Source organism: Carettochelys insculpta, chromosome 3 (assembly GCF_033958435.1).
Source record: "Carettochelys insculpta isolate YL-2023 chromosome 3, ASM3395843v1, whole genome shotgun sequence".
In the NCBI taxonomy this organism is placed as follows: domain Eukaryota; kingdom Metazoa; phylum Chordata; order Testudines; family Carettochelyidae; genus Carettochelys; species Carettochelys insculpta.
In genome coordinates, this window is record NC_134139.1 from 102,281,088 (window position 1) to 102,299,904 (window position 18,817).

The 18,817-nt window shown below is 45.4% G+C and overlaps 1 protein-coding gene across 2 annotated transcripts in view; it reads left to right on the top strand.

The window, feature by feature from the left end:
• Positions 1-470: 470 nt before the first annotated feature.
• The window catches only part of TXLNB (taxilin beta), a 43,982-nt gene continuing 25,635 nt past the window's right edge, over positions 471-18,817 (top strand). For both annotated transcript variants that reach the window (XM_074990463.1, XM_074990462.1), the window contains exons 1-3: positions 471-790; positions 6,938-7,393; positions 9,899-9,990. In XM_074990463.1, coding sequence (XP_074846564.1) covers positions 6,952-7,393; positions 9,899-9,990 — 534 coding nt within the window. In that variant the 5' untranslated portion in view covers positions 471-790; positions 6,938-6,951. The remainder of the gene's footprint in view (positions 791-6,937; positions 7,394-9,898; positions 9,991-18,817) is intronic.

Here is an 18,817-nt window from a genome sequence, read left to right on the forward strand (position 1 = left end):
TTGAGGATTGGGTCCAGTGCATTGCAAAATGGGTCCCTCAGCTCAAAGAGCTTGCTGCTTTATAGAAGCTTCTATTATCTTTTGAAACTGAAGACTGTAACTCATTTGTGTATATACATGTGCATACTTTAACCATGCAAATAACTATCTGGTTTCCTTTCCCTATTTAAAAATTATAGATTCGGTTGCAAGCATTAACCTTGGTGTGACAGGTACGGTGCAATTAACATGGGATAAGTGTCTGTTCTTTTGGGACTGGGAGTGACCTGAATACTATGATTTTTGGAGTAAGGGACTATCTATCACAAAGGTATACTCACCTGTTTGGCAAAATAGCTCAGAATTCTGTGTTGAGGCTGTTATAATCCCAGAGCAGTTTACACTTGGGAATTATTGGCTACATCTAAGTATAGAACTCACAGCCTGTGGTTTGTGTACTCCTCTTTAACAGTTATCTCTGAGGTTGGTACTCATGTTGTTGAGTCACTGCAGACAAGACTACAGGAATTCTTCAGTCTTTATAATCTTCTCTCTTTAGAAAGTCAGAAAGGAGAGCAGCAAAAATATTGGTTGGGCAGTCAACTTACAAGGAGCCTCTCTGCATTGCTATTAGAGTCCTTCCCCTGGGTTGCTTCCACTCAGACTCTGGACTGTTTCTCTCCTGCTGTGTCATCCAGTCCTCCCCACTCTCTCACTTGCCAGGAGTACCGGGTGAGAGTCCCCTTGCTGTCCTGTCCTTGCCTGCACACGCCTCCTGATTTCTTTTCTCCACTCAAATCTCCTTCTTCTGGTAAGTCTGATAGTTTCTCTGTTGATGCTATTTTGTGACACCATGTCCTGCCTTTAATCAAAATGCCTCACTTCAGTGTTGTCTATATAAGTTTTTGAAGTAAGTTTCTTTTAGTGACATTACCTTAAAAGCATAGGTGCTGTATGTGTGAGACACAAAGCCAATATAATAGCCCTGCTTGGACTGCCACTGAAAGTAAGACATTAATTTCTCCAAAAAGATTTTAAAAACTGAACTAGATGAAGGTGGGTCTTATGTGAGATCTGGGAAAATGGCAGTTTTGCTACAAAAATAATCAGAACTCAGATGTGGCATGAGACCTCAGATAGGTGATTTACAGTAAAGTTTTTGGTTCTTTTTTTTTTCTTCTGTTCTGCGCGTGTCCTACAACAGCCAGTTACTTGGCTGATCTTTGAAGTCATAGATAAATGCTGACTTCCTTATGCTTCTTACGCAATTACTCATGTCAGCTGCACTATTGTTTTTAAAGGAATATGAAGGGTTTAGGATAACACCAGGCACACCCACTGTCTATGGGCTAATCAGAGCTAATCTGACATGGGGCATGCCAGAGTTTATTAAATGCTTGAAGTTTTACTGCAGTTTAAGTCTGAATTCATTCCATGGTAACACTTTAGTTTTGTTCAACACATTCTGTTTGGTTAATTATGTTGAAAACTCTGTTTTACAGATGATTTTTAATGAATTTCAAGACTAAAGTGCTAAATACCATTACCCGTTTTAGAAGTGCTTAAAATAGCCCCTTGCTGCAGCACATATGCCATGTGTCTTTCTGCTGGCTACAAAGGAAGGCAAGAACTAAATATAGCCAAGTGTTTGCAAACCTTCTTGAAGTGCAAACTGAAAGAGGAGAAGAATAAAAAAACACTTGTTGCTGAGAAAAACATCACTTTTAATAACCCTAAACCCTGCCTTTTACAGGACTTACCATTGTTTACAGAAAAAATATATATTTTTTGTGGTTGATCATAATTGATCGGCATTTCCTAGGAATGGAGCCTAACAAGGTGGCAATATCTGTAATGCGTAGCTGGTGATTTTTTCCCAGCAGCAGAAGAATACTTTTATCACAATACAGCTAAATTAGAGCACTGTCTGTTTCTATTTTGGGACTAATGGGCCTTTAAAATAGAAGTATAGGCTTGAAAGTGAGATGTTACTGTTTGCTATCAGAAAAATATTTAAAAGGCGCTGTCGTTTACATCCAAACAAATTCAACGCACAACAGCACTAACCATCCTATCACATGGGAAACCACATTTTCTCTTTTCCCCTTTGCTAAACACAATGATTTCTTTGAATTCCCACACCAGTTCAGGGGCTGATTGTGTTGATCAGGAATACAGCTGGCTGTTAAAGGAGGTATCTAGCAGCGGCCAACAGACTTGCTGGATCTCTGGAAAAGGTGGGGAGGACAGCTCCATGCTCCCAGCCGTGGCGGGGCCTCAGTCAGAAGGGGCAAGGCTGGGGCAGCCAACCATCAGTGCCACCCAGACCACGCTGCCTAGACATATAACTTGGCTTTGGGGACCACATGTTGTTCCTGTGATTTTCTAAGCACTGTGACACTCAGCATTGCAATGCCTAAATCCTAGTGTGGATTCCACACAGAGTATTTCTATATCTGCTTTATGGCCTGATGTGGAAGGATTCCCGATGCATAGCCAGGTTACTCTGCAGGGAGTGAAGGGCGTGGGGCTAACTCACTGAAACTCCCTCCTCTTCAAGGCTGCACATGACCTGTTGTGTACACAGCAGCTGCTCTGTTCATGTAACCACAAGTTTTCCACTGGTAACATGTGGGAGTGTGTGGTTGATTTGGTTTTGGGGGAGGGTTGGGGGCTTATTTTACATTTCAAAATGTCTTAAGTTAATAAAATCTGGAGTTTGATTTTGCATATCATATACAGAGCAATCCCATCCATAGGATGTTTTGGGGCAACCTCCCCAGGCCCTGTGCTTTGGGGGGTCCCACCAGGGGTAATTGGTGAGGGGAGACTCAGGCGGCTGGTGACTCCCCACTCTGAGCCTGGGGAAGGTCTTGAAAAATCCCCACCTCTTCCCTGCCATTGCTCCACCCTCTCTCCTCCTCTTCCTACCCTTTGTCCGTCCCCACCTCTGATTCCACTGAGGCAGCCGGGAGGACTAGCAGAGCTAGATGGGTCCACCCCTGCATGCGCATTCATCTGCAGCCGCAGGGGATGCAGAGCCACACAGCTCTAGTTCACTCTGCTCCTCCAGCTGCACTGCTCTGCTTCCTGCCGGTGAACGCAGGGGTGGTCCTGCCCTCTCCCCCCAGTAGTGCACCAGGAGAACAGAGCAAGGTGAGGCCACGTTGTTCCTCTTGCTGCATGGCTGCCAGTGAGGGCAGAGGAACCAACCCCTGCTGTGAGCGCTAGGCTCCCCGCATTAACTCTCCCCCCACATGCTGGCCACTCTCTGGCCCCCCTCACCGACAGAATTTGGGAGGGCACATGCCCCTCTTCCTCCACCTATGTGTCACCCTGGGCCTGCTCTTCGGGAGGTTTGCAGAAGCACATGGCCAAGGGCAGCCCAGGGGATTAGCGGAGGGTCTGACACTAGCCGCAGGGCTCAGGCCCACCTGTGCACTCACCGGCAGTGGAGGGAAGTGGAGCGACCCGACCTCAGCCCGCTCCACTCTGCTGGCTCCCAGCATCACTTGTGGGAGGGAGCTTGGGGAAAGGGTGGGGAGAGAGAGCAGGGCAGGGGCAGAGCCGGGACAGGAGCTTCAGGGAAAAGGTGAAGTTAGGGCAAAGCAGGCATTGTAGCTTGAGGGAAGACTGGCGCTGGGGCAGAGCAGGGTTTGAAAGGAAGGCGTGTGTGGGGAGGGCAGAGCAAGAGCAGCAAGAGTGAGGTAAAGGTGGGATCTGGGGAAGTGGGGCGGGGGGAATTGTCCCAGGCCCCTTGCCGCTCCAGGGATGGCTCTAATCACATAAACTTGTTCATAGCTATAGGTACAATGGACTGCAATAGCTATAACGCTTTTAAGAAAATGGATAATGTAGGAATGACAAGGCAGGTGAGCTATATCTGTTATTGGACTAACCTCTGTGCACGAGAGAGACAAGCTTACACAGAGCTCTTCTTCAGGTCTGGGACAGAGACTCTGGGTATTTCAGCTGAATACAAAAACAGATATTTCCAGAAGTAATATTAGCATATCCATGTGCTTGTCATAACCAGGTATGACCGGCTGTGTGATACCCTTGAGAACTGTAGCACATTTAAGGGTCTGTGTTTTATTCTGTTATGAAGTTCACACCAGGTTTGCCTAAATTAGAGCTTGTGGTCCTGTTTTAACTCTAGTTAATTTATTCCCAATTAAATTAATTATCAGAACTGTGAATGCTAGTCTAACCATCTCACGTGCTTGTGTTCTGGAACAAACATTTGTAAAGCAGCCACACTAGCATTTATAACCATGTCACTTAATTTGAGTAATTGGTAATCAACTCACTCAGGTTAAAATAGGACCACAAGCTCAAGTTGTGACAAACCTGTTAATGCTGACAGGAATTGTTTGGATAAATCATGTATGAGAGGCATAATTTGCCACAGTAAATTAGGCGCAACATGTTATCAAATCAGAACAGTAATATTTTAAACTTATTTCACACAGGTGTACTGACTACACTGGAGGCAAAGCAGCAGAGAATCAGATCCACTAATGTGACAGTGTTCTCTATAGGGCGAGGCGCTGCAATCTTTGCAGAGGCAAAACTTCCACTAAGCCATTAGTTTTGCCTCTGAATGGACTGCAGGCCAACATTTCAAAGGCTCTTCCACCAAAGATTCCAATTTTATGTTAACAGTTAGTTGCTGAAGGAAGTGATATCTGCAAGTATCTAGATTTTTAAATGTTAGCACTTAATATCCAAAATCTATTTTGTACAAGGTTGATATGCACTGAGTCATGTATTACATGTCTCGTCATTCACTGTCTTGTAAAATGGCAGCAGTTCGGACACTGTAGAGATGACCCAGCAGAGTCAATTGATCAGGGAGCAAAACTTTAAATTCTTTCTTTAAACCTTTCTTTGTCTTGTTGAATCTTTATTGTGAAACCAGGCTTGTCTTTCTAGGATAAGACAGTATTGATCCTACGTACTGGAATGAAACAAAGCATTCTTATTTGTTGCACTCTTTGGGGCTTTATGTCTCACACAGATGTCTGTCCTGTGCTATCACTACAGGGGACAACAACAAAAAAGAAAAATGACAAGACCGAAAGGGAGAAACCCAAGGGCAGAGTGAACTAGTTCTAGTAACAGGAATCCATTCTAAAGCCTAATCCTACTGGTGTGCAGCACTCCAGCAGTACAAAGTAGGAGTACAGTCAACTCAGCCTACCTCCCTGAGGCTTTCCCTTGTTTAAACTCTATCTTTGAATGTCATAAACTCAAGGTATTAACTCTTGGAGGTGCTCAAGGACTCCAGCTTTCAGGGTAGAGCCTAAGGCTGGGTCCACACTTACCTTGAATATCGACAGCTGCTACGCAATTTTAGGTGTGCAAATTGCATACCCAAAATCGATTTTGCAGCTGTCGATATTTGTCCCTGTCCCCACTGAAACGAGCAGAATGACACCTAAACACCAAGAACAAATGTTGCTATGCTGACACTCTCTATTTTATGCTTTGTACGATGCCAGGTAGTGAACAGTACTAATTAAATACAATGATAGAGTTTGACATAAGTTTATTTTATTCTTATTCGTTTTATTGGTGGGCCCCGCTGTGCTAGATAGCTGTACAATTACATAACAATTTTAGAAATAAATAGCTCTCTTCAGTGTTGCTCACTGAAATACAACACATCGTGCCACAATGAAACTAGAAAGTGGAACTGATTACAGCCTAAGGAGAAGGTCCCAAACTTTTCAGGGTCGTGCCCTACCCTTATGTAGGTCCAGGCTGCCCTGAGCAGCCAGGAAGGGGGACGGGGCTCCTGGGGTGGGGGACATGGGCAGGTTAAGGGGGCCAAAGCCTCAGCCAGGGTGGGGCCAGGAACGAAGCTGTGGCCAGAGGTGGGGGTGGAGGCGTGGCCAGGAATGACACTGGATGTGGAGCCACAGCCAATCCAGGGTTGGGAGCAGAGGCTGGTGGAGATGCCAGAGCTGGGTATTGGGGAAGGACCACAGCAGAGCTGGGAGCTGAGAAGGGCTGGATGGTGCTCCCTCCCTTCCCCCATGGGGGATAACCCAGGCACCACTCTGCCCTCCAAAATGTTCCTCTTTCCCCACCAATTAACCCATGGAGGACATACCCCAGAGTCTGGAAACCTTTGGTGTAAAGTAAAGCTGCTGCAGTCAGCTGAAGAAAAAGGCAAGAAGTCAAACAAGTGACAGAGTACACTCAGAAAGCACAGCAAATTAGATAATATCTGGTTTAATTGTCTGTAGTGTCACTGGCAGCAGGGATAAGGATTTTTTAAAATGTTAGTTTTAGGATCTGCATTTTCCATTAGTAATGTATAAAATTTGCTTTTATGCCACCAAGGATAAATTGCCTCAGATGCTAAAGTTTTTTACATGACATTGGCCATGTCTACACTAGCCCCAAACTTTGAAATGGCCAGGCAAATGGCCATTTCAAAGTTTACTAATGAAGCGCTGAAATGCATATTCAGCACTTCATTAGCATGCGGGCGGCTGCGGCACTTCGAAATTGACGTGCCTCGCCACCGCGTGGCTCCTCCCGACGGGGCTCCTTTTCGAAAGGACCCCACCTACTTCGAAGTCCCCTTATTCCCATCAGCTCATGGGAATAAGGGGACTTCGAAGTAGGTGGGGTCCTTTCGAAAAGGAGCCCCGTCGGGACGAGCCGCGCGGCGGCAAGGCGCGTCAATTTCGAAGTGCCACATCTGCCCGCATGCTAATGAAGAGCTGAAGATGCATTTCAGCGCTTCATTAGTAAACTTTGAAATGGCCATTTGCATGGCCATTTTGAAGTTTGGGGCTAGTGTAGACGTAGCCATTATCAAGTAACAGAAAAGCATATTCCCCAGTCATCTAAGCAAAATTACTAGTGTGTTGTATGCTATTTATCTACTATTAGATGGCACCATTAATTTGTTAACGTTAAAATTACGTCTGTTGGCTATTAGGTGCTATACCAAATATGGAGAATAACCCATCCACCAACCTCAAACCTGAACAACCACCACTCCCTCCTGCAAACAGCACTTCAACACTACCTAATCAGAATGGCCTCGAGAAACAAAACAGTGAGAAATCCTCTCCCAACCCCCAGGCCCCTGAGAATGAAACAAGTGCTGAACCTGAAACAACAGTTTGTGACATATCTGAAGAGCTGAGCCGACAGCTGGAGGACATTATTAAAACCTATGGGTCCGCCGCTAGTCTAGTGGAAAAGGAACAAGCTGCCAAAGACACTGACAAGCCTGAGAAGGGAGAATCGTTCAATAATGAGGATGGAGATTATGAAGATGCAAATGACGAGAGCGAAAAAGAACAGCTAGCTACTGCTGGTGACACAGGAGCAAAGGAATCCAGCATCAATAAGGAGCAAAAATTGGAAAAGAAAATCCTGAAAGGGCTAGGCAAGTATTTATGTAACTGAAATGTGACCCCCTTAAAGAGCCACTGCTTAGAATTGGGGGGGGAAAGTCTAATTTCTGCTGATTCACACGTTAAATCTCTGTTGGTCATTGATAGTAAATATTTCCTGATTATGTGTGTGAAAAATCACGACTGTTGCGATCCGTCTGTAGTTACACATGTTTTACATACAGCAACGAAGGGTCCTGTGGCACCTTATAGACTAACAGAAAAGTTTTGAGCATGAGCTTTCGTGAGCACAGACTCACTTCATCAGATGCTGGTCTTGGCATCTGATGAAGTGAGTTTGTGCTCACGAAAGCTCATGCTCAAAACTTTTCTGTTAGGCTATAAGGTGCCACAGGACCCTTCGTTGCTGTTACAGATCCAGACTAACACGGTTACCCTTCCGATGTTTTACATAGTTATCCAAGAAGTAAGATTAGGCTGCATCAGATCTTAGTCCTCTTAATAATGTGGACACCTAAGAGACTATTATACAGTATTGTGCCACCCAAGTACCACTTTTTTGCTCCTAGTCAAAGTAGTTTGGAAGTTGTGGATTGGAGAATTGCTGGGGAGATGTGTTACCTGGGGGTTTGCTGAATTCACACCTTTTGGTAACTTCATTCCTTGCAAGGCAGTGGCAGGCAATAAATCAATGGGAATAGCTCACAGCAAGCTGAGAGATTGTTGATGCATGAAGGCAAACAGAAGTGCTTTCACTTAGAGTTTCTACTTTATTTAACCTCTAGCACATACACAAGATAGCAGAGAAGCTCAAAATTAAACCCAGATTGATATTTACCCAAAGGTCTTGAGGAGGTCTTCAGTGGCTATATCTGTAGACTTCCAGTGGTCAGCCTTCTTTCTGCAGGGGAACTTGAAAGGTGTCCAAGAAATGTCCAAAGGGTCCCAAGTGCTCAAGTGCGCACCAGGCTCATATCTATCTTTATTTAAACCCAATTTGTTAGTATTACATAGCTTGTTCATTTAAGAAAAAAAATATAAAGCCTGTTGAGCAGAAGTTAAACATGGAGTTTTCCAGCCTTTGAGACAGATGTGGCTACCAGATGGCACAAGCCAATCTGCACTGGTCCTCGAAAGAGCAGCCTTGGGGGCTGCTTCAGTGTACACTAATAGCATGTGGTCACTGAGGATCAGCATAATGGCACACAATCCTACCCTGCCCCTCCCCCAGCAGGCCCCCAGCATGAGTTTTCCCAAAACCAGTTTGGTTCCTGCACTGGGGAAAGAAGATGGCACAAGAGCTGGCTGTGCCAGCTTGACATCAGCTAAGAGTTCCCACCTGCTGAAGGAATTGTCATTTGTCCAGTTACAGCCAGAGTCCAGCCCTTTTCAACCATGCAAAAACTCTGACCCAGAAATATCTAGCTTCGTACTGTGTATATAACCCAATCACTTCACAAAACAGTATTGAATTAAAATAATTCATGAGCAGGGATCGTAGAAATACATTTGCCACAGAAAAATGCATAAAAGCACAATTTTCATTTTTACAGACAATCTTTAGTTTTTATGTTCTGTGAAAAAAATAAAAAACATTAAATTTTACTGAAAGGACCAACGTCATTATACAATGCATGCAACCTTCCCCTCTTGTGATGGATTTCTGAACGCTCTTTAAATTTATACAGCTACACATGCTCTAATAAATTGCTTCTGGTGAAGAGAGGTTACTCAATATATACATATCATGCATCTCAAATTCCACTTCAGCCTCCAGATGCAAGTAGTTAAAGTTAGGAAAAGAGTCCAAAAACTTTAAAAAACACCCCTAAAATTTTTTCACCAAGGTTGGCAAGAGCAAATTTCATGTTGATGTTAATGTGGTGTTCTGTGCAGCATATAGCAATGCTGTTGTAAATTATGTTTGAAGGCAGACAATTGTAGAACACATAGAAAGTGCTAAACAAGCAATGAAAAGAAGAGCTAGGAAACTGACAACTTAAAGAAACATGGATTAGATCAGTCTATTGATTTGATTTCGAATGACAAAATGAACTTGCTTAAACATTGTAAATATATCAATAAAACTGTGTGTTCCACTGATAGCAATATATATTGGGGCTAGGGAAATGAATGCTGTAAAAATACAGATTGCTATGCTTTTATTATCAGCGAATTTTGGTTTTTGTATCATGGAAAATTAGGATCCAGGATCATGAGGAAAATTTTAAAAGCAGTTAACTCCTGTTGACTTTAAGTGGAATTTAGGTACCTAAGTATGCTTTCGAAAAATCTATGCCCTAGCTAGGAAACTGTTCGGGGCCAAGTTCTAGAATGGAGTCATGTTCTAGAAATGTTTGTGATCAACAGGCTCTGTTCATATCTTCCTTAAAAAAAAAACAAACCAAGTGAAAATTTTTCCTCTCAAAACAAGAGATTTTTAAGATGAGGTTTTAGATTAACACATCAGTCTGGTTCCCAACCATCTACCATATGCTGATTGCCTTCTCATGGATTTTTTTTTTTTTTATCCCAAGGGAAGGAAGCAACGCTGCTGATGCAGAGCTTGAACAAGCTGACTACCCCAGAAGAGAAGCTAGACATGTTATTTAGGAAGTATGCTGAGATGGTTAGTACAGCATTTGTTGATTTATGCAGGGAAAAAAAACTATACCTGTAGTGATAAACACAGCGTGCAATGCAATATGCTCTACCTTTATTCCTTATAGCGTCTTATTAGAAACAGCGTCCCAAAACACTTTTCCTGTTTAAATAATACATGACAGCCAAAGAAGCAAAAAAGGACAAGTTCAAAGGATATGTTTTCAGATGAGATCTGAAAAGAGGAGGAGAGCTGATGAGGCACAACATTGGCAGTTTACATGAAATGCGTATCAGACCTTTTGGTTAAGTGCAGCCCAATAGAAAACAAGTATTTTGCCAACCAGCTGTGAGGCTACTGCCATGATAAAAATTGACATCTACTGCCGCTGAAAAAGTTATTTTTTATACTATAAGTTTCTTTACCAAGGACCAGAATAGTTTGTAATTCCATGTTTTCTCTCCTCTTCATTTCTCAAGGCTTGCTCGTCCCTTCGTCACAAAAACAAAGTTCCCAAGAAGATTCTGAGCACACACTTTAGGTCGGAGTCTTATCTCACATACATCAGAGTAGTTCCACTAATTATAATTTCTATTCTGGCTGTACCTGGGTAGAGCTGAGATCAGAACTGGGGCCAACATCACTTGTATCAGAGGAAAATATGTATATATAGGTGGCAGACCAGGCGACAGACCTGCTCCCTCCTTGCACCTTGTGTAATCATTTACATCTTTTCAGAGTAGTTGTAAAAAGACCAGGGTCCTAATTTCCCTTTGTACTGTTCCATATGTACTCATTAACATCAGTGCAAAGTGCTAACACTTCCACTCTGATTTAGTAGGGTTTTATATCCACACTTCACATGTGTATAGTAGTACCCAAGATACCAATCAGGAGAAAACAGGGCCCTATAAATATAATCCAAGCACTTCATCCTCCAGTGAACTCCCTGAATGCAGAACCTGTGCACTCCCTCCTGTATGGAGCCCCATTTTAGCCGGCTTAAGTCAATTTTCAGCATAAGTAAATTGGGGTCCATTTGGGTACTATAATCTTCCCATGATGAGCTCATTGTGTGATCAGGGTCTTATTCATCCTTGTGTAATTCCACTGGCTACATTTGGCCCAGTGTTAGTACTAAATAAGAGCAGTTAAGTAGGTTGATTGAAGACTAGGAGTATAAAGACCTGATAAAGAATTGGAAAAAAAGAATAAAAATGTTGTGTATTAAATTTGCCAACATTTACAAGGAATTTGCTGAGCTACACCTGTAATCATGGACCATTAACATGGAGTGTGATAATAAAATAGGCAGCCCTTTCTACTGTACAGCACTTTGCAGAGCAAATGTCAGGGAACTCTAGTCTTCATTCTGTCCTAACTCCACCTGCTGCAAACATTTGAATGCAATCTTTGTTAAATGTCTTTTCATATGTACACTTGGAGAGGTGCTGAAATACCAAGATTTAGAAAAGGGTCTTCTCTGAAGTTCTGAGGTTTTGATTTCTAAGAGTTTGCTTTAGATTCGTTTCTAGAGCTACAACCATAAGGAATCAGAAAAGAGGGGACCAAGATGGATAGCGATCCATCAGGTTTTGTTTCTGTAACCAGAACATCAATTCCTTGAAAACTGGTTTATTGTAACACGAAAGTGCACAAACATCAAAGTGGCCAGAGATCTGTGAACCTTAAAATTGTTGGGGGCAGGGCTTTCATACACTACAAGCCTGCCTCCTAATATCTGCTGTGCTTAAGAAAAAGCAATAGTTGTGAAACATATTGTTCAGAATCCCATTTACATCACCAAGCAAGTTTTGATGAAACCAAGAGCAGGTCAAGTTTGTGTTTTAAACAGCTCTCAAGCAAACAGAAAACAATACAAACAGCATATGACATTTAACAGCCTGATTCTCAGGCAATAATTTTCCTCAATGTATTGGTTCCTGCACTGTTTGCTTCCTAAACAGGTTACAAGAAACTGAGCATGGCTTTGCACAATCAAACCAACACGCTGGAGATTAGTGGAATACCTGTTTTGAGATGTGTGTGTTGTTTTGGACATGCAACACTCATGACAAATGATTGACATTCCTAACTTTGCATTTCCTTTCTTTTAAGAGTGAGATAGGTAGATAGATAGATAGATAGATGTGTGTAGGTAATTTTTAAGCAGGAAATTATACTCTGTTTTTACAGACCTTTTTAAAGAAATAGAGATAATTTGGGTATAATTTTCTTAATTAAAATACAGAGCTTTTCAATACCAATTAAGTTGCAATGATGAGCACCTTTATGAGTACTAAAGTGTAAAAGTAATTGACTTAAATTACTTAAAAGGGGATGGGGAAAGTAGAAAACCAGAATATCCAGAATCAATGTTAAAATTCAGTCCCCCTCCCTCAAATATCTAAAAACGTCTGTACCTTTGCTCCCGACATACTTTGCAAGGTCTTTTACTTTTGGACTAAAGGTTTTTTCTAAGGACCTCACAGCCATAACCTGTTGGTATCATCCATGTGGAAAACACTGTCGCATTTGTACAATTTATGGAGTATTGAAAATTTGCCTCACAGAACATTGGTTTTATAATTGACTGTGGAGCCAACGCCTTCTCTGGGCCCATAGGCAAAGTGGGAGACAGGGCCTCAGCTGCAAGGGATGAGGCTTGGCCAGCCAGCCCTCAACACCACTGGAAGTACAGTGCTGCCCCCACAATATACAGCGCCCTCCGAGATGTGCAGAGCACAGGGTGTCACACTCCTGCGGCAATTTAAAGAGCGTGGGGCTCTAGACGCTTCTGCTGCTGCTGCTGCCGTAAGAGCAACAGCAGTGGCCAGGAGCTCTGAGTCCTATTGAATCACTGGGCCCCGGGGCAACTGCATCCTTTACACCACCCCCATTAGCAAGCCAGATAATTGGCTTTATACACAAAGGTCTCTGGTGTTACGTGTGATGGTTCATCACAAAGCCAAGCTGTTCCTAACTTTATAATCTCAGTGATTTGCTCTGATTTTGATGGGACTCTAGCACCTACTTAAAGGACTTCATGCCTACAGAGTAAGTTAAAGCAGGGCTGGTCCTGCTACAGTTTATTCTCCACGACAATCAAACACAGCTGGAAAACAGGAACTCATGTCACTAACTGCCCCTGCAAGGGAGAGGCTTTTGAAGACTCTGTCAGAAGAGAAGCACAAAAGCATTCCTGCTCTGCTGTGTCACAAGGCATAACTCCTGATATTAACCAAGATGGTTGGGGAGCAACCCGCTGCTCCAGGTGTCTCTGAGCCTCTGACTTCCAAATCTAGGCTTGGACGGCGAGGGATGGGTCACTCACCAATTGCCCTGTTCTATTAATTCTCTCTGAAGCATCTGGTATTCTGTGAAGTCAGGATACTGGGCTAGATAGACTATTGTTCTGACCTGATATGGCTGTGCTTGGGACAGTTGCAAACCAAGTAAGTTAAAATTAACCCAAGGTTTGCTGATAAATGCTTGTGCTATTCACTCTGCTCTATCAAGTTGTGCTGGATAAGAGCACAGCTAGTAAAGATGGCTTGATTGTGGAGCAGGTTGTGGTTTATATTAATTTTTCCCCATGAACCATTGTGGCAAACTCTCTTGTACTAGAAAATTTATTTCAGCAAGTGCAGTCTTACCATATATAAACATAGTTTGGGGTTACATATAGCAATATGAATATGTATAGCAAGAGCTGGGCATAAGATACAAGTATATTTGAAGATGATTTCTTTCCTTTGCAATGTGACTAGTTATAATTTGACTGATAACATACTAGATTTAATACTAGTCTGTAGGTGTAATTGATACACTATCTGCAGAAACGCATCAGCAATGGAAGTACAAAACAATACTCATTGAGATTGTCTGCTAACCTGAGCTACATACTATTTTATTTAAGGAATTCTCCTTGTCATGCAATTTTAGTGTTTCAGAGGCCACATTCTGTGACATTTCTGATAACATAGTGATTTAAAATGTCCGTTTTTAAAACAGGCAATATTATTCACAAGCTCTTGGCAAAGTAAATGAATTACATGACAAAAAAGCAGTCATGTAGCACTTTAAAGACTAACAGAAAAATTTATTAGATTATGACCTTTCGTGGGACAGCCCCACTTCTTCAGATCACAGCCAGACCAGGGCAGACTCACTATGTATGTTCAGTTTCTCACTTCTTTGGCTAAGGCTACACTGCAGAGCTATTTTGAGATACCACAGTATCCCAAAATAGCTATTCTACATCCATGAAACACACCTGTTATTTTGAAACTTTCAAAATAACAGGCATACTATTTTGGCATCCCTGTACATCTTGTTGCAGGAGAAGTAAGGGATACTTTGACATAGCACAGCATTTGCTATTGTTTAGACAGCAAGAAATGTCAAAATAAACTCAAAATCAGATATGCAGTTTGCATAGCACAAATTGCATATTTCATTTTGTGTTTAGGGTGCAGTGTAGCCATAGCCTTTGTTCACCATATCGTCTCCATGGTGAAGAGTGATGCTGTGTAGCAACAGCAGAAACAACAATGTGCCTATTCATTAAGTGGAGCCTTTGGCACTTCTCCATTTATGGATCAAAACTGCTTGGAATTGTGTTTGTTTTTCTCATAAATTCTGTGGAGTAGAAGGGGGTACCTACCAGTGAATGCCATTGTTATGTAAATGTTTTGTCTAAGAGGATTTTTTGAGGGTTGGGTTTCTTAAGTAAATAATTCTTCACCTACAGCTCACTCCAGTTGTGGCTAGTGATATGCAGATGAATTAATAGCTGAATAGGTAAATCTGAGTTTCCACTGCTTTAGATTGCCGCGTACCATGTGGGATTGTTTCTGTTCACAGATTAGTTATATAAATTGGCCAAAGCGTGACAGTCTCTCTTTATGTTCTGTTGTACTCGTCACAACCCACATCAGCATTGTATTGGTCAGTTGCGTAAGTCAACATCAGGGACCATAAATAGTACTGTGTAACGTATGGAATGGCCCAACACAGTGCAAATTTTGAATTGCTCTGCTTTGCTGTAGAATGTGCAAGTCCCACTACCTGCAACAGGATCAGCTTCCATCCAGGAGCCTGTCATGGTCTGCGATGTGTCTATGGAACTCTGCCTCATTTTCCTGTATTCTTGGAGATCTTAATTAAACTTCACCTGTTCAGAGTCAAAACAAAAAGCAGTCAAGCAGCACTTTAAAGACTAGCAAAATAGTTTATTAGGTGAGCTTTTGTGGGACAGACCCCACGAAAGCTCACCTAATAAACTATTTTGCGAGTCTTTAAAGTGCTACTTGACTGCTTTTTGTTTTGATAGTGTATAGACTAGCACGGCTTACTCTCTGTTACTCTTCAGAGTCCTTATACATTTCCTTTTTGGGTCAATTTTCCTAGGTAGAAAATTGTTCTTGGACCACCAATTGTTCTTCCACCATAAGCATTTAGTTCACTGGTCTCGCTGCCTACTTCACAATGCCTACCAGAAAAACAAACAAATGCAGTATGATCCTACCCCACTCGCCAGAAGATTTTTGACCCCATGGGGACAGGGGCTCCATGAAGTAATCTGTGAATTGTGATACTTCTATTGATGGTACACGGCCACATTCTGTACCACAGTGAGCATTTGCACTGTGAATGGACCAAGGAGCATAGCACTGAAAGCATGTTTTGCATGATGTTCACTTAACTGTGATGTAGAAAGGTGCAATTCAGAACAGTAATAGGTAGTGTCACAGCTTCTCCTGTAAACCTGAGTGCTTTAAAAGGCTCTGCTGCTGTAGCTGTCTGTCTGGAGCCATCAACCCTGCATACAAGCACCGATTCTGTGTGTAAAGCAAACCTGGTTCAGCCCCCCTGATTCTAGCAGCCTTCTTGTGACACCATAGCCACACTGGGGCCTCTACCATGCTTGCTTATCACTAGGCAAGTGACCCCAACGCTCTTCTCTAATTTTCCCCAAACCCTCTATCCTGAAATGTCCATCCCTCTCCTGCGTCACTCTGTGGAGCAATAAGGTCTGTTGCTTCTTTAAAAAGACATAAGCACAGTAGTGTGTTGCTTTAAGCTACTCTTAACAATCCCTTCAGTTCCAACACACCCCTGGGGTGATTTGGAATAAAAGTAAAATGAGTTTATTTATCAAAAAGAGACAATTTTAAATGAGTTAATGCCTAGGGGGTAAAATCTGAAATAATTACATGCAAATAAAAGTGAAAAGCACTTTCTTGTGACTAATTGTTAACAAACTATAGTCTTGGCTTATGGTGAGACTCTCACCATGCTCCTTTCCAGCAAAATGGCTGAATATGTCATTAGCCGCATCTACACGAGCCGGCTACTTCGAAGTAGCCGTGTCACCTTCGAAATAGCGCCCGCCACGTCTACACATGGCGAGCGCTATTTCGAAGTTGAAATTGACGTAAGGCAGTGAGATGTCGAAGTCGCTATCTCCATCAGGAGATGGCAATAGCGCCCTACTTCAACGTTGAACGTCAAAGTAGAGCATATGTAGATGATGCGCGTCCCCCAACATCGAAATAGCGGGGTCCACCATGGCAGCCATCAGCTGAGGGGTTGACAGACACTATCTCCAGCCCCTGAGCTCTATGGTCACAGTGTGCAGCAGCCCCTTAAAGCTCCCTGCCCCCTGCATTCCTGTGCAGGAAGCTGAGAGCGCGTGCAGGCAGCAGCATTGCCATGCGGTGAGCCTGCGTGCCTCACAGCAGCCCCAACCCACCACCCTGCACTGATGGCCGCTAGACAGCCCCCCAAGCGCCCCCAGGGTACCCCCCACCAAGGGGATCCAGGGCTCCCAGCCTGCCAGCCAGCCTGGGAAGAGGCAGCGGGGCCCCTCCTGGATGGAGGCCGAAATCCAGGACCTGCTAGGGCTCTGGGGCGAGGAGAAGGTGCTACAGGTAATGGGGAGCAAGAGGCGGAACACAGATGCGTTCGCTCGGCTGGCCGAGGGCCTGGCTGCCTGGGGTCACCCTGCCCGCACTCCTGACCATGTCAGGAGTAAAGTGAAGGAGCTGCGGCAGGGTTACGCCCGGGCCCGGGATGCGGCCAGCCGATCTGGGGCCGCCCCCGCCACTTGCCCCTTTTACAGGGAGCTCAGGGCCATCCTGGGCCCCCGATACACCTCCTCCCCCACAGCCACTCTTGACACCTCAGCCGACAAGCCCCAGCAGGCCTGGAGACAGAGTCCTCCCCAGAGGCAAGCTCTGCACCCCGGGGGCCCCCCCAGGAGCCTACCCATGGGATGCCGGAGGAGGAGAAGGGGGACTCGTCCAGCGACCAGGGGCTCCACATCGCCCTCCCGTCCTGGAGCTCCAGCAGGGCATCCGCCCAGTGGGTGTCCCCTGACCGTGGAAGCGGACCATCAGGTACGTACCCCCCCCGGTGCACACACCCGGGGTTAAGAGGCGGGGACAACAGACATGACCGTGGCCCCAAGGACAGCAGTGGCATGTCCCTCAGAAGAGTGCATCAGCCCCTGGCCCCCAGCAGGACAGCGCCATGCCCCATCCCCGGGGCTGCGGGGAGCGGAACCTCTAGGGTCCCCCGGGGGGAGGGGGTGGGACACCCATCAGCAGCAGCAGCAGCATCATCTCCCGGGGATGGGGATGGGGAACCAGCAGCAGAGGGGTGGGGGGACGAGGGCCACGGACCAGGGCCCACACTAACGGCTGTCTCCACTCTTCTTCCCCCCTGTGTTCTGCAGCTGCACCATCGGAAGGCCCGGAGAGCGCCGGCGAGGTGTCAGTGGTCCCAGAGAGCCCACCAGGGCCATCCCAGCAGGCCAGCCCCTCGGCAGAGCACCGACCAGCCCCAGGATGAGGCCGATGGCGGAGCCACCAGCAGAGGATGGCCACGGACCCCCAGCTGCTCGCGACCCTCCGGCGTCAGCTGGAGGTGTCGGAGCGGCGCCTGCGGGTGTCAGAGTGGTGGCTGGAGCTACAAGAGCGAGGGCTGGCCTGGCGCCAGGAGGCTTGGGGGCCTTCATGCGGACCTTCGAGCGCATCGCGGAACACCTGGCCCCCCCATGCCGCGCTGCCTACCACTCTGCCCGCCGCTCCACCCGCCGCTCCAACCGCTGCTCTGACCACCGTCCCTCCACTGTCCACCACCCTGGGGCCTCCTGCCGAGGGGGACCTGCGGCCTGCAGACACCGGCCGGCCGTATCTGCCAGTTCGCCCGGCCCCCACCCAGCCTCGGCCAGGGCTCTGGCCGAGGCGAGGGTCACGCCCTCCAAGCCTGGGCGCCGGACAGTAGGGGTGCGGGGCCGAGGACGTGCCCCCCCCCTTTGTAAATATCACCCATTATTTGTATATAGTTTGTGTTGGACCCCTGTTCTGTTCTGGTACCTGCCCCCCATGTAAATAGTCCCCCCCTTTTTTTATATATATATATATATATATATATATATATATATATTATTAATAAGAGATTTCACTGTTTGGTTTCAAACAACAGGTCCATTTATTTGCAAGAAAAGTGGGTGGGGGGTGCTCTTGGGTGATCTGTGGTGTGGGCGTGGGGGCAGGGAGTGTTCTGGAGGATGGGGGGCTGCAGTGGGTGGCCTGCAAGCGTTCACCCCGCAGCCTGGTCAAATTGGGCCCGCAGGGCCTCCTGGACCCTGATCCCCTCAGGGTCAACCTGGCGACTGGGGGCAGCGGGTGGCTGCACGTCGGCCCTTCCAGCCTCCACAGCCCAGCCCTGGAAGAAGGCCTCTCTCTTGCTCTCCACCAGGTTGTGGAGTGCGCTGCACGCGCCCACGAGCTGGGGGATGTTGGTGGGGCCTGCATCCAGGCGGGGTGAGGAGACACCTCCAGCG